The sequence below is a fragment of the Anopheles arabiensis genome, chromosome 2, assembly GCF_016920715.1.
Source record: "Anopheles arabiensis isolate DONGOLA chromosome 2, AaraD3, whole genome shotgun sequence".
Classification (NCBI taxonomy): Eukaryota; Metazoa; Arthropoda; class Insecta; order Diptera; family Culicidae; genus Anopheles; species Anopheles arabiensis.
The window spans coordinates 105,063,027-105,079,614 of record NC_053517.1 but is presented as its reverse complement, the minus strand read 5'-3'; the positions used below and the strand labels follow the sequence as shown (position 1 = coordinate 105,079,614).

Below are 16,588 nucleotides of genomic sequence, written 5' to 3'. Positions count from 1 at the left end.
TACAGAATCTTTCGCTTGTGTCTGGATTTCCGGAATCAAACGAAACAAACGAGAGCTAACACTCGAGACAAGTAGCGTAGGTTCCGCCCAGGCACAGCCCACAGTCCCGGAAAGCCACTCACTGCTTTCACCCAGCCCAGCGCGCCATTTCCACCCTGCTCCTATCGGAAGCCGAGAACGAGATGTTTCACTTTTCCGCCTTTTCCATTTGGTCGCTTTTTGATGGTATTATTTTCTCACTTGTTCGCTTCTCAATCGCTCGGTGTGGATGTGGATGTGAATCGCTGCGAAAGTTGCTGTTCCATCTTCGCATCTTCGCTTTCCAACAGCATCATGTCGGGTTCGAATTTGGTTCGATCGTTGCCGTGCCCTCGGTGGACGTGTATGAGCGATGAGAGTCGTTTCTTGTCGAGGTGAGTTTGAGGATTTTGCCACTGGCTTTCGCATCCTCTTGCACAGCACCGGTACCGTATTAACTTTCCATCATCCTGTCTTATCTAAATCTCGTTCTATTTGGCCCCGCTTTTTCTTCCATCCATTCATTCATTGAACCGCCCGTTTGCCTCCCAAATGCCTTTCCAATACAGCTGATCCGGATGATGGATTTGGTGAAGCAATTTGTTTGGTAGGGGAAGAATAAATCAACACCCCTCCGCTCGTCCATCCGGCCCGGTGGCAAATAAGCAGTAGCAAAAGCAAATGGGAAGTAAATAAATGCCCTGCACACGTAGACAAACTTTGTGTTTTGTGCGGGAGAGGCCGTGCTGGGCACGGGGAAAGGCCCAACGCAAACAAGAACGTCGTTTCTTGTGCCTTTGTGGAGGGAAAAAAGGTGTCGCATGTTTCTGTGTTTTTTTTTCTCCTTTTTTGCCATTGAGGGTGGTGTAAATTTGTCAGGTCAGGAGGGTAATGGAGTAGTACAGTGGCACAATTTTCAAAAGCTTTCGTACACTGTACGCGCGCCCCCTCCCGTTTAAATATGCGTTACGAATGGAGGCGCCTGGTGGTGGAAAACTTCCTGCGAAGGAGCGTTTTTTTGCTAAACGCCATAAAACTCTTCCAAACAAATGCCATTCTTTTTCTGTCAAACCTCCTTCAATGGGGTGGGAAGCCTGCTGCGCAAAAAAAAAAGCGCCCGAGTGACGGAAAATTAACTCAATTGTCCCCTCGCGGTAGCCTGACGAACGGTTTCCATGTAAATTAAGCTGCCAAAAATCGGAAATGGACGTGCGCGAGCAAATACACCGACTGCAGGACTGTCCGCCGGCTCTAACCGAAACGGAGAAGCAACAAACGAGCTTTGAGTAATTTATTTGACATTACTTTTCACGCAAAGTGTGGGAAGGGCGAAATGGAACGAGTGGTTTAGTGGGGGCGAGGTTTTTTTTTAATGGGAAAAGGCACAAGAGGATCAACGGAAAGGTTTTTCGTTGGCCTAATTCTTGGATCGTAACAAATTAACGTCCATTGAAACGCGGCTGCCCACACGCTGAGCCGGGTCGCTGTGTGTCGTGTGAGAGCCTGAAATTTACATTAGTTTCGGTCTCGACGGTAACTTTCGACGACCCTAATTGGACCCGCTTCTTTCGGGGTGGGGTGACGGATAGATAATCAAGCAAAGCTAATTGATGGTTCGAGCAGGAAGGACTGCGACCAAACAGACAGCGTGTGAGAGTGGGTTCGATGTTGAGCCTTCGATTAATAATTCAAATGGTACGTTCATCCAGTAGTCTCGGTCTCAAACAAGAAGGTATGCTACTAGGTAAGGGTTGGTTTTGGGACACTTTAAAATATAGAGTTGGTTTGTACTATAGTTGTGAACCTAATTCAATGTGCATAAAATATGTTTTGGAAGCTATTGTGGCTGCTGTCTAGCTGTTGTTGGTAATAATAAATATATAAAGTAGTGAGAATGAATACAACAAAATAATGATATTTAAGTAATGCTGTAGGCAAAAAAAGCAATGTTTACAGTTTTAATATCAAAATAACTGTTGAACTGACATAAGAAAGATAAATAAAACTCTAAAATTCATCAATAAAATTGGCAGCTAGTAAATCAAGACTGACATCTTAGTGGATTGTAGTACACAGCTTATGCAACAGATGGCGCTTTAACGATAATATCGTTTTTTGTTATTGATAACCTTCTTTTAAGGTGTCTGTATCCTTTACGTGAAGCTATGAGCCATAAGTTGGATGTAATATATCGATGCTACTTGATAATTTCAATCCCAACCTATAAATTATCGTTATTCATTAATTTTGACCCAAGAACAAGCTTGAAAAGAGTTTCGAAGTACATATTATCAAGTACAAGCAATAATTTCTTCAATTAGGGGAGTGCTTTTATATGTTCCATGCGTGCTCATGTACCTTCCAGCTGCACCTGACCTTCAACTGCTTGACTCGCAGCTAACACTCCTTTCCAAACCCGAACCAAACTCGCAAACACCGCCCCTCACCACTCGATTCTTCTACCAGCGATGCATTTCATTCTTTCCCAATGCGATGGCAATAAAATTCCATTCGATCTCCGGCGAACCCGGTGGCAGGCCGGAATACTTGAATCTCATTTTTGCCGGCAAACGGAGTGTAGGAATTTCTTCATTAAATTCTTTTCGCACGCCACCAATGGCACAAAATGAGGTCGCTTTCATAGTAGTGCCTCGCAGCAAAGGAAACCTTCGATGCGGGATGTATTATAAGCACTTGGAGATGGCTCAACCTTTCAGCACACTAATTAAACGATTGGTTTGAACCCATTCCAGTGCTCGGCTACGGTGATGTTGCTGGTCTACTTCAAACGCACAGAAAGCAGAAGACATTTCTTCAGAACTCCTTCACGAACATTGCCAGAAAGGGGTGAAACCAAACGGACGCCGACCTTTCTTTCCCCTTCCCCGGTTTAATTGACTTACCTTTGAGAATGTGCAGCAGCAGAATGCCCTGGGCGAGTCCGCGTACATCCATTATTGGTTTTGGACGCGCCCGCCAACGGCATAGACGTGTGCGTTGTTGGGCCCCTTCTGCGCGCGTACTTTTCACTCCACTACACTGTGCAGCGACGGACGGTGATCGACGGCCCTCCTAATGGCAGCCGAGCACGATAGCGTTACTTCTCCACACCAACCCCGCTGAACGTTGCTACACCCGTCGGTGCATTGTTGGGCTGCTGCTGTTGGTTCGTGCCAGCGGAAACATTTCGCAGTTAGGCAGCACGTAATGGCGTTGCGTTGCACCGTTACATGTTGCACCGGAGGCAAGAAGATGAACCTTCTTCTGGTTTTGTTTTCCCGTACCACACTCGCGGAACAATCGCCCAAACCCTGGGGGCTAGTTTATTTATGGAATTTTAAATGTTATTTGCTCGCAGAAATCAATCGTGGCAGCAGTGGTTACTCACAAGACACACAGAAGCTGCATTCTTCTTATACACTCACACGAACACACGAACACTTTTTCACAGAATCGCCATCGAGCGAGAGCAAATGCCAATTATGCTTTGACAAGCTCGCCGCTGGCCACTAACCTACTTCCTTCCTTTTCCGGCTCGTTTCTATCCCAATCACACTTCACTAAACTGGTGCGGCGTTTCAGTTTGGCGAACCTCTATTCTTCTTGCGTAATTAATTATTCAACTGCTTGACAGGACTGCTGCATGGGGGGGAAGGTTTTTATTTTCATTCTCTTGGCTTTTTTCACTTCACACTGCCACGGAGCTTTCTTGAACACTGACTGATTGGCACACTTTTTTTGCACTCGCTCTCTCTCTCTCTCTCTCTCTCTCTCTCTCTCTCTCTCTCTCTCTCTCTTTCTCTTATTTGTCACCCTATTTCAGCATCACTTCTCCACTGCACCGTTTTTTGTGTGTATGTCTACACTGCCACGCTAAAGTGATGAAGGAAGGTAAAAGAAAGAAATTAAACCAAAACCTTCTCAAACACATACACCTGAAAAGGTAAAATCTCCGCACTGTGTGAAGCACTTAGGTCAGATGCTGCTAACCGTGGTTAATTATCGAAAATCAATGCAATCAAACTTTTTGTACTTTAAGAGGGGGGAAAACGCGAATCAATTTCGTCTAAAAGTAAATTGAAAACTTCTTTTCGGAGTACATTTTTGTCAGGCGAGTCTGCGTTTAAAGTAAGTTAGTCGTTTCGCCGACTTTTTAGTAAAAGTGTCTTTACTTTCGGTGGTGTTTTATAAATTATTTGTCTTTTTTTAGATGTTTTAGTTGTGTGCACATTTTAGAAGTTATTTTAGTTTGCGTGTACGCGAAGAGTTTTATCCCGCATTAGGCCCACTGCAGTGTATCTTCCAGTTTTTTGCTGCAAAAAATAAGAAATGAAAGAGAGAAAAAGGGTGTATGATAAGAAAAAGAATTATTTATTTCCTCTTGTCTGTAGTTTCAACATTTAGTTCCCCGCGTCTGCCATCACTCCAAGTCGGCCGGTAAAGTTAAATGAAACGAAACAGTTCCGATGTTTGACTTTTCGTACTGAGCGTACTCAGCGTACTTCCTGCAGCTCCCCTCTCTCACCAGGAAGAGGGTGGAAAGAACAATCTTACCCGGTTTCCGAAACAATCCGAAAGGAATTAAAAAGTTCTTTACCGAGCACCGAACTGGCTGGTTGGAAACTAAACTCTTCGTCGGCTTTCTCCAAAATCCCCCTAGGGAGCGTTTTAGCAGGAAAGGTAGAGGAGAAATGGTGGTACGGCATTTGCATTTTGATGCAAGTATTAATTCGAGTGAAAGACATTGACACACGCACACACACACAGGCACACAGCCACACAAACGAGTGATATAAAGCAGCATTTACCCAAGTTGTGTGAGTGAAGCAAACTTTCTGTCGAAATAAATCCTACTTATGCTTGGTGTGCAAAGTTTTCGCTCCACCTTTTTCCGATCGGCAGAGAAATGCAGGAAAGCCCACGCGCCTGAAAGGTATGCAAGTTTTGCGTAAATTTATGTGCGCTTCCTGGTACAGAAGAAGAAAGAAAAAAGGCACTCGCACACACACAGGGACAATTTCTTTCGCATGCAAATCGTCTGCGTTCGTAATGAGCACAGTTTTCGTCAGACCGAGGACCTGCTTACCCGACTTGCACATTAGTATGCCATACCGTTGATGGAAGACACCCGTTGCTTATCGTACAGCAGGCTGCCGCCATACACGCCCGGGCTGGTTTCGATAATTAAGCTAGACAAACTTCCCCCAAGCCGGCACTGTGCACGACAATGGGAAACAAATGCAACTTCGCATTGTGATGAAATTTGAAATTGACTGGTTGCGATGATGGTTTACATTGCTTTCGTACAGTTGCAACATTGTTGCATCGAATGATTGTTTCCTGTTGTCACCTTTCGAAAAGACACAAGAATCCATTAAGAACGTCGGAACGTGCTGCACTCGATCGCTCATAATACCCGGCAAAGCAAACTTTCCAACCCGGGAATGTAAAAAAGCGTCTCCCATCTCTCCCATCGCTGCCACGGCGAGCTGAAACGTACGAAGCGACGACAAAGTGCTTTTATTTGTCAAACGGATTACTGGCGGAAGCGTACACCACCCAGACCGCACGCCACCGCAATCGAAGGAAACACATTCGGCATTGCTTGCCTGCTGTTTGCGGAACGTGATTTTAAGCCGAAGCTCATTCGTCTTCGATTTCGAGCTGCCCCGCACAGCTGCACGAGGGGCGAACAGTTTCCGTCGCTGGCACGACGATTGGGGGTTTTGGGCAAAAATGTGTCTGTTTTTGTGTGTGCTGCTATGTTTTCCCCATTTCTTTTTCACCTCACTTACAAAAGACGCTTTCTACCTTTCTACTCGCGCGTTAAGGTTAAGGCGAACGGAATATAAGCAAACACGGATACAAATGGGAAATTGATCTATGTCTTCATCGTGTTCTTCCGATGTCTTGGTCCCGCCGGAGGTCGCCCATTTTGTTTGTCACAATCAATCCGTGTGGCGTGATGCCAGCAGCAAACGTGGTAGCTACCTTTGTCAATTTAAGCCCCGTAGCTCTATGTATGTATCCCTATATTTGTGTGTGCGTGCAGACACACAAATGGCAACGGTTTTTGACGAACCTTTTTACCGTACGTTAACAGGTAATCCCGTTTTCTGGAGCGCACCGACGTGAATGCTTTTAACGAGACGCTTCCTTGTTGCGGAGCGTTTAAAATAGGTCAATGTAGCATTTTCTAAGAACGCGATTGCTAGATTTTAGGTGTTTGCGTGTTTTAGTGCTTATTAATTCCGTGTGATTATTGAGAGAAATGAAAATAGCGCCCAAAAGGTAGGCAATCTGCATTAAGCATATTGAAGCGTTTCTCTGTAGCATTATGATTACTAACAGCCCCTCAAAGATAGGCACTCTGCATGACACGAACGCATGTTAAAGCGTTTGTTTAAGGAAAAATAGGACCAAAGGCAGTATTGTCAAGAATAAATGAAGCAACAAATTCAATTTAACGAGCTATGAACTGCAGAATATGAGAATTTGCTACAGATAATTGAAATATAACAAAATGCTTACGTTAAATTCCATAATGTCACTGTTGAAATTATTTTTTTTATTTTTTTTTTTTGAAAGCTGCAGCTTGACTGTAATTTTAGACGATGCCAAGATTCAGAACTTTTGTTTTTATTTTACTCACTCTGTACTATTTTCAGACAGCTGCCTTCCGACACCTTCGTTGTATGCGTAGCAAACGTTAGTAATCAAAACTGCTTCCTTTCCAAATGAGAACTAAAATCCCATTAACTTACGAAAATGTAGTGCACTCCCCCGTGAAGCTACGCGATGCAAGACGCCCGCCAAAACGGCCCAGATTACACTGTACCTGTACATTTCTTGGCGCTCCAAAGGGAAGTTGCAGGCACAGTACAGGCAAGCAGGGCTGAGCCGTACAGGGGTAGAAACTGCATAATAAATCTATCTCAAGTTTCGCGAGGAGCAGTTGCTGCCACTGGTGTACAGTCTACGTGTACAGTCTGTGTGTTTGACGATGTATCCCGATGTGTGTGTATGTGTGTATATATAATAAATTAATCTCTTGACAGTTCACGGCACACGGCTCCCGCTGGTGAGCTAATTGGAGCGAAAATTAAGAACCAACTTCTGTGCTGTGTAAACACACACACAGCCAGCCAGCGCCGAGTCGTGCGATGAAGGAACGATCCCGGCACACGCAAGTAACTCTGGTAAGCTGATCGGTCGGTTGCCACCGCCATCAAGTGCGGTTGGCTGGTTGGCGGTTTTGAAAATGCATTTCCACCATGGCCGCATGCCGTGCTTGTTAAGCTTTGTACAGTGCCAGTAAATCTCTCCCGAGGATAACTCAGCCCACCTCCCCTTGGGGCAAAGCGAACATCGTGGCTGGGCTGTACTTGGCTGCTGCAATTTACAAATTCTTAAGAAGTTCGTGAGCATCCCTTGCTTTACAGCATCTTAATTTAAGTACAACTTTGCTAAAGAGATTACTTCAGGCGTTCAAATGCTCATAAAGTGAGAAAATTCGTTAAACATTTCCCCAACGTTTGACTGCGAATGGAAGATTTTCATCTTAAGTTTCCAACCATTGCCAAACCATGGTTCATTTACGTAGTGCTTCTGACACTGGCAATAATTTTCAATTAAATCAACAATTAACCCATCTTAAGCGCCTAAAACCTCTAATACACTCTAACTGCTGCTCGTATGCAACGGTGAACAAGTACCCCCGTATCAAAAGCCTGGCTGTAACGCTCGACTTGTCGCTTGTGTGGCTGAAGCCAAATACACTTTCAACTACCTGCTGCGATCGTTTATTATCACTTCCCCCACCAGTAGTACTGCATCTCGAGCTGCATCAACCTTTCAGGGGTTTTACACCCAACCGAGCGCAACGCAGACGCCAGGCCAAGCAAGCTGTGCAAACAGAACCGTTTTAGTTTTCAATCTAACTTAGATTAAATTTACCCTGAAATTGCAAGCCAATCTTATTACGCGCGCAAAGTTTAGCGATTGCTTCATCAGCGCCGATCCGTACCAAAAGGGGGCGTGAAAATCGAACCCGCCCGTTCAACTGTGACTAGAACAGTGCGGAACGGTTCCTATGCTGCTGATTGATTGAGATGGGCTGCCGGGCAAAAAAGGGCTGATGTAGTAGCGAAAAGTAAATCTACACTTTATTGAGCGAAGTGTAAAAAGTTAAGCTGAAGCGAATGAAAGTGCAGTTGTTTTCTGCTTTTGTCTAACAAAGGGTTGACTTCAATTGGTGTGTGTGATATTTGTCAATGATTTTTTTAAGATATAAGAGCTGAAGCGTTTGTAGAGCTCACACTGCAATCGAACTGAGTGAATGTCGTAAAAAACATTTATTTACAAAAAAAATTGCTCGAAAAAAGTCTCGAGCGAGGAACATATTATCGTGAAAAATATAGAAACACGCCTAAAGATATGCAATGTTGCACACATCTCGGGGTTTAAGGAATTATTTATCATTATTAAACTTCTTCTCTTTGTTTCAAACAAACAGAGTTGTTATTGATTCTATTAGAGGACAAAACGATCAATTATCAATTATCAATTACATCAAATCGTTCAGTTATTGAAACGATCAAACCATACATACAAACCAAGTGGGTTCAATTGGTTGCGCATTACTTGTTGGCAAAACTTTGCCAATCAACCCCTAACCTGTACTTACAACCTACCAAACACACACACAATCACACTGATGGAACACGCGTGCATTTACTTTTCAATTTCCCAGCAGCATTCCAGCATCAACTTCTCAGAAGCAACGGCACTAAACCTTTCCCCATCATCTCTCTCGGGAGGATCGTTCACGGATGATCAACTCGCACACAAAACTAACTTGCCGGTCCGCAACGCTCACACACGGCTGCACATGAGCTCACTCACCCACAAAAAAACAACCAAATCCCTAACCTGTCACCTACAAACCGTATTGGTCAAACAGGGTGATTTTTTTTTCTATCTGTCTCTGTTTCTCTCCCATTATCCCGTTCAAAATACTTCATAAACACCGCAAAACAACGGAAACGAGTTGTGCTACAACTTTCTTTGCCGACTGCCCCAACACTTGCACGCAAAAACATTTACACAGCTGCTGACCTGCTTCGGGAAACAGAAAAAAAGACGAAACAGGAACTAGGGACAGGAAGTGCGGATCGAGAGTGCAAATGGCATTCAAACCAGCTCCGCATACGGTGACGGTCGGATGGAAAAAGTTCAACCAGTGGCAACAACACAATCCATCCAGCCTCCTACACACATAACCAAGCCCATCCAAAGCCCGAATGCGCCGTATTTCATGACCGCAAAAGTTAATCAAACAAACGAAACTCCAACTTCCCAATATGCTTCCCTCACATCCTGCCGCCGGTCGGTTGGACTGCACTTCCTTGTGCCTGAGCCAGTGCTTCTGCCATTGCTCGTAGCGGACGTTCCGGCATCCGGTTGAGGTTGGTCCTACATCTACATCTCACAGTGCTGAGACGGGAAATGAGTTTCCATAAATCTGACTTCAAGTGTGGATATTTGCATGTGAGGAAGGATAAAAAAATCGTTTCAGCAACGTTTCAACAGCTCAGCAAACTGCAGTGAAAACACATTCACAGCCATATTATGGTGAAGGTCTTGACTGGAAACCTTCCATATTTCCTGGTTAATTGAACTAGCCCTCGCCCGAAAAACTGATCCCCTTTTAACCATTGTGCTTGTTCTCCGAGTTCGATTTGAGTCTGACCACAGTTTATAAATTTCTTTCCAGCGGGACACTTTTCCACTCTTTCTGCTCCGATGTGCTAGCGATCATGCCGCATGCCACGACCGAACGACTTTCAACGACCGCATCCATCTGTTTGGTCTCCACTGCCAGCTACAAAGTCATCGTCTCCACTCAACAAAAAGGAAACAGATTTTCGTGCCTGCACGGATGCTTCTTCTTCTTTTTTCGTTGCCTTGCCCTAACCCAATTCTTCCCGATACAGAGCGATGCTTCCTGCATGAATTTATAATGTCAACAAATGTGCGATCGCACACATTTGCCGGCGGTCGGTTGCACTCGAGACCCGGTCGTGTGCGCTGGCCGTAGACTGCAGGATGCACAAAATTCTCTTCGCTTGTGGTTGACTTTGCCTGCACGCCGGCACGAAAACGGTCGGCCAAGGGGGACTTTCAAACATTTATAGCACTTTGAATGTATGTATTTTGCTAGTGTTGCACTGTCAAGTGGTTGTGCAGCGGTGAATGAAGAATGCCCGGAAGGAATAGGATCGGCAAAACCAGAGCAGAAGCCTTCCCCGAGTTTAGATTGAATAATTTTGCCAGTGCATAAGATAGCACACAAAACAATTTTGCTATTTCTAATGCATCGAATATTGAGCAAGTTTGGTTCAATTTCATACTATTATGTTATTTTCATTGCCCTTCTTTCTTAGTCGGCTTCATACGCGATTGTTTTTGCGAGTGCTAAAAGTATGCAACACATATGTTTATAATATGGCTAAAGATTGCATACACTCAGGCGCTGTCAATCAATTTATCTAAAAGTACTTTTTGTAGCTTTACAATGCCTACATTTAGGCGCATTTCAACGCTAATCTTAGTGTGACAGAACTTTTCATGCTAAATCCCGAAAGAAAGCACTGACAATGTATCTTAACAAAAGTAAAAGCCCCATTTAAACTATTTAATCAGAACATACCGGGTATTTTAAATCCTTGAATAAAATTCCCCTTTTTTACCAAACACGTTACACTCACCAGTTTATTTAAATTGTTTCTCGAAACTTTCAACGCTTCATAAATTATTCATAGCGGATATAAAACGATTCCCCTACAAATCATGCGCAATTTATGCCATTTATCATACGTTGCAGGAGGCAAACAAAAAAAAACGCCGTTAAGCTAGAAGGAACCACTTTTGCACGGTGCACATTGGTGCACGTGGTGTTTAGCTTCCCGGTGGAGCTTTTGCCATACGTTTTCATTTATTTCACGCTACCCGCTCCTCGAATCGATTTTTATCAGCTCGGAGCATGAACACACACACATGACGCGGCTGACTTGCTTGGCAGTGAAATGCAGCACCGGCAGTTCCAGCTGGCACCATGAAATGGCGTTTTGTGCATTTATAAACGCTGACGTGGCGAAACGCTGTCGTGGAATTGATTCAAATGTATCGATATCCTCCAGCATTTGCACCGGTGGCTGCCTGACCTAGAAAAAGGCAACCCTTTTCGGTGCGCTTGTAATACCAGGCCATGTGATCTATGATCTGCTTTGACCCTCCCCTCGATGCCGCGTGCCGTGCTTTTCGTGGTTCGCGTTGAAGCTGACTGCCAGCCGAAACGATGGTCTGTCCACGGGGAACTAATACTCTGGCTTTAAATGAAAGTAAGGTACGGGGTCAAACCCAAACCTGCCCTGTACCGTAAATTATACGCTTTTTAATTTGCTCTGCTAACGATGCGCTTCTCTGTTCGTGTGTTTGCCCCTCTTACATCGTTCGTACGGTGGTTTTTTCCACTTCAAAATACATGCATGTACCCAGAATCTCTGGTGGGCCATTGAGTGGAGGGACAGCCCTGCGAAAGGCCAAAGTTTTTCGTTGAGAAAAATTTATGTAATGCTGATTCACCTGCTACCGTAAAGTGTGGTGTGGTGTGTGTGTGTGTGTGTATGTATAAATGGACCAGAAAAGCATGCACCACGAGATAAGCAACATACTGCCCGAATGGGTTTGGCAACTTCGAACTAGCCCACATCTTACGACCTACCGATGGTCACAGTAGAACCAGCTTCCGTACACGACCGTGCTCCGCCACCCAACCTGGACGGGACCTCACACCCAGCCGCTGCTTTCTGCTCCAGGGATGCAGTTTTTGTTGCTCCTGCCTGCAACCCCAATACACGTGTACAAGTGTGGGAAGCAAAACATCGAAAGTTGCTGCTCGTCTGCTAATGGTGCGGAATGGCAAAAGGGGCTGAGCTTGGCAGCAAGCAACAACAAAAAAAAAAAAACAACCTCCACCACTGCAGATTAAATCATGGCACAGCTGCTCATGGATGCAAACCGACCGTGCATAAGGTCGTGCATAAGTGTACCCTTTTTCCCCCCCGGATGCATCCGTTCCATTCAACCCAGCAGCACTTGAGGCTTCTCTGGCATCGAGGAGATGGCTCGTTATCGCAGAATTAATAAACCATTCCCTTTATCGATCAGGGGTTGGGCAGTGCATTCAACACGGAAAAGGGGATGCACTGTTTAGCATATGTGGTTATGAGGTTTTTATCAATATTATCCCTGTAGTTTATTTTTATAATTAGATTCTTATATGAATACAAGTAGATTCTTTGCTAATTTTAACACAAATTTGTAGTTTAAAGCAAATGAACCTATTACCTAACAGCTTAATAGTTTTGTAAGAAAATAAAAAGGCAATATAAATCCACTTTTTTAACTTAATACTTACAAAAATTCGAAACAAAGTCGTTCGTTTTTTTAAACTAAAACTTTTATAATTGAATAAATTGAATATTTTCGAAACATCGGAACATATTTCTTCGCAAAGAATCAATAACGAATTAAAATCCAGACCAGTTCAATGTATTACATTGAGAATTGTTGTTCATTGCTGATTTGGTAATAAATTTCATTTTCTTACTTTTCCAATGAGATTTTTATAGCATAATAAGAGCTGCGTGTATTGCATTGAACAAAAAGCCTCTTTCTTCCTTTTCAACACAAAAGGTATCTTATTTATGGTGTGCATTGTGTACCTTTAGTTTATTTCTTTGCCAACTTCTCACATGCACAATGTACCAAGCTCTCATACTGATACATATCGTTGTCAAACGGATATCACATACAGTGGCCATGCAGCATATAGAGATACAGATCTCTTCCAAACAACGCTTTCCTCCATCTTAAATTCCTTATCCTTGGTAGGGCGGTTGCCTCCAAGATTCCCCAATCAATGCTCCCGACTATTCCTTCTCATCCGTTTCCGCGTTCGCTATTCACGCTTCGAGTGCGTGCCAATTCAATAGAGAAAATTAATAATAAAAATACTTCAAACCCGAAACCTACCCCGTACGGATCGCGATAAACGCCCCAGTGTGTCGCTATAATTCAACCATCCCAAAAAAGAAAATGAAAGAAAAGACGAACCAACGATGGCAGGGAGGGGGTGGGGGGACACCAAAAATGATCAGAAAATAGCGCGACTTTATCCGGTACCTTGCTTGCTCCGTGTGCTGCTGTGCACAATTTTCCCTTTTTATGTGTATCCAGCCCGGCTCCAATGGAGCAGGAAATCCAATTTTCTGTTCAAGTGTCGTCTTCGCCGTGCGCCTTGGGTTCGCGTGCCGGAATCTCGTCTTCCCCTCGGCGTTGATGGCCAATCTTTCGATGGGAACACAAGACACTCTGTACAACGCACACACACACACACGCACACACGATGACAGGGAATAATTCTTCCCAGCTTCCACTACGCTCCCCCCTCCCTCCGCAACAGTGGTCGTGTCATCCCGTAACCTGTCACCTTCACCCGGGACACCCGGGGTTGAGTTTATTTTTTATTTCCGAAATCAAATACCCTGGCAAAAAATTATCACCACTTTTTCTTCTAGTTTGCCTTTTTTCACATTCCTTGCGTTCACTTCCTTTTCCTAAGTCCTAAGGCACGGTAAAGGAAACGTGCCGCTTCTCGGGTACAAAGGGGCAAGATGATTTATTTAATATTTCGCCCCCCTCTCAACTTTTCTTCACCATCACAACGCAACAAAAAAGAGTTAAAATCAAAGACCCAAGCAAAAGGTGACGATGATGATGATGATGCGGACGGTGATAGTGACGTATCGGGCTAGCAGCATCAGAGCCCCGTGAACGTTCTTTCGAAGAAGGGGCAGGAATCACACGCACTCAAGCACTTCAGGCTCAATTACGGCCAAGACGTCTGATGTGGTTCACAACTTTGATAGAACACGACAACGGCCCAGCACTCCAGCTCCCCGGTCGGTTGGGATCGTCTTTCATCCTTTCTTCCGGGGTCGTGATTTGCAAAGCAAGCAACAACAACTACGACAACAACAGCAGCAACAACAAAACAACGAGTTCGAAAGATCAAGTTCCGAGTTCAATAGTATGAACGTAGCAGTGGAAGCAAATTCACATTAAACAAGAAAAAGAGCACACACACACGCACATAGAGCCATTTGCTAACGATCCTACGTTCGATCGATGTCGTCCGAGACAACCCGTTGAGTGGTTGATAAATTTCGAAACGGTTGTCTGCTCGGCCATCGTACACCTACACCGAGGCACCTCCAGGGGGGGTCACCTTTTGCTAGGCGAGATTTATGGCAGCTAATTTGATGCAATTTTCCCTTTTTGCTCCTTAAAAGATAGCCCCGTTTTTTTGCATACAAACAGGAGTAAAAAGGACGCTGAAAACTTTGTCACACATTTTCCTACACACCGCTTGCACTTGCACACCTTAAGATCGTCCCATTTGTCAGCGCAATCACCTTGGGCCAACGGTTGGGCCATGTGCGGTAGCATGGGTAAATAATAGTTTCACCAACACTACTGCTTCGTCACCTGGTCCACCTGGTGGGCAGCTGCTGCTCGTTTATATTTAAATTTAAACTTTTTGCAAACCTGTTTTACATATCACTTAAAACAAAAACCTCCATTATAAAACTTTCACGAAACTAACCTATTTTGCTATTTTGTTCACTCCGCACAACACATACCAGAAGCAACCTGTACTGCAAATGTACTAGCAACACACTACCTCACACTACCATAGCTCCGAGCAGCTTCAAAAAGCACACGAATCGCATTAGAACGCCACCGTGTGCCGTACACCGGCTCCGGAAGCTGCACCAACAAACCTTGGCAAAACCGTCCCGACGAATCGCAAGATTCAAACTGACGGCAGGCCCAACGTGACAGCAACAGGATACCGCCACGAACACATACCCTCCAGGCAGACAGCGAGATAAGCACGCGCTGATGCTGATGCTGAGGTCCTGATGAGACCGAGCTGAGATGAGAGCGAGCGAGAGAGAGAGCGAACCGTATGCCGGAGCATAAACGGTGAGAAATGGACAGCACTGAACACGACCTACGGTTGCTAGTGGTGTGTGTCTCTCTTTTTTTTCTTCTTCTTCCTCTGTCAACATCTCATCGAGTAGGCAAGGCAAAGGAAATAAAAACAGGTTCTTCAACTCCCCACAAACAATGGAGCAAAAAAAAAGGAAAAGCCTGTCCAACTCTCTCACGCTCTCTCCCAACGTGACGGAGCAAATGATGCAGAAAGTCTCAAGGCTAGGTGAACCATTAGCAGAGCCCGAACCAACGCACGAAAGCCGGCAATCCCCTCCAGGGAGAACGGATGATGAGTGAATCCGTACACAGCCCTTGCAAGGGGGAGAGATGAGAGTGAAAAAAAACACGAAAGAATTAATACACTTCCAGTGACTTTTCTACTGCTCGGCCGTTATCAGGCCACACGCATGCTTCGCGCATCCTTCGGATGGAGATGCTGCTTACCGAAGGAAGAAAACCAAACCAAAAAAACACACATCTCAGCCTTCTCCAGCTGGACAACTCCAACGGGGCAAAGAAACGGGGAAGAACGAAAGCGCTCACACACACACACACTTATCCGCAAATCTCAGGAGATGAAATAAAGGCTCTCATTTTCTTGTCGTTGTTTTTTTTTTTTGCTCTTCTCTTTTTGTTCTATTTCAATTCCCCCTATTATCAAGATTTTTGTTCCTGCTTTTAAATCACTCACATTGGACACACACTCTCTCTCTCTCATTCGCTCTTTCACTTTTTCTTTTTTTTCTCGTTCTTTTCGGTTTTTTAAGTAGAGAATTTGTTTATTTTTTCTGTTGCCATCTCCACGGCCTACTGGAAACGGTTCATTTGCGATAGCAAGAGGGCAATGGAAAATTGCTTCCAGGGTTTGAAAAGCGGATTTTATACGCTCCTCCGCTTACGCTTCTGCAAATTGATGTGGTGTAGGAAATGTTGTTGCTTTCCTTCGACTTCCGGTTCATCTGCATTGGCAGTGCAACAATGTAAAATTCTTCCCATTTCACATTATCATTGTTTGCATGTATTTGATCGGAAGCAGTAGTTTGTAGTAAAATATGAGAATAATTATTACAAACCTGCATTTCAATATGTTTACGCTAATGCACAGCAGGATGCGCTCTTATGCTTCGAAAACGGCAAACAGGAAAGGGGAGCATCGTTGCATTGCTTCCCAATAAAGTCACGCAACGCACAGCTCTTCAACGTGTCAGCCTTTCATGTTTCACCTTTTCTTTCTTTTGCCGCGCAAACATTGCCTCCTATTGCAACGAATAAAAAAAAGAACCCTTGAATACCTTTTCATGTCCTTCTTACTGTTTCGTGCCTCCTTCACAGTCAAGCGTGCGTCCGCGTGAACATCATAAATGAGATGAGCAACAAAGCAGCGGCTTCGATTCGGCTAAAACCCTTTTCCGGGCGGGAATGGGAATGCAAAAAAACACACACA

At 44.4% G+C, this 16,588-nt stretch overlaps 1 protein-coding gene across 11 annotated transcripts in view; it reads right to left on the bottom strand.

Moving 5' to 3' along the window:
- Positions 1-16,588, bottom strand: part of LOC120894823 (Down syndrome cell adhesion molecule-like protein Dscam2) — a 108,140-nt gene that overhangs the window by 78,014 nt on the left and 13,538 nt on the right. For 6 of the 11 annotated variants that reach the window (XM_040297658.1, XM_040297665.1, XM_040297668.1 and 3 more), the window contains exons 1-2: positions 14,750-14,950; positions 2,922-3,891 (exon numbers count right to left, since the gene is read on the bottom strand). In XM_040297658.1, coding sequence (XP_040153592.1) covers positions 2,922-2,973 — 52 coding nt within the window. In that variant the 5' untranslated portion in view covers positions 2,974-3,891; positions 14,750-14,950. Of the gene's footprint in view, positions 1-2,921; positions 3,892-14,749; positions 14,951-16,588 lie in introns of those variants that run through there. The other 5 variants (XM_040297663.1, XM_040297659.1, XM_040297660.1 and 2 more) reach the window with 4 other exon arrangements.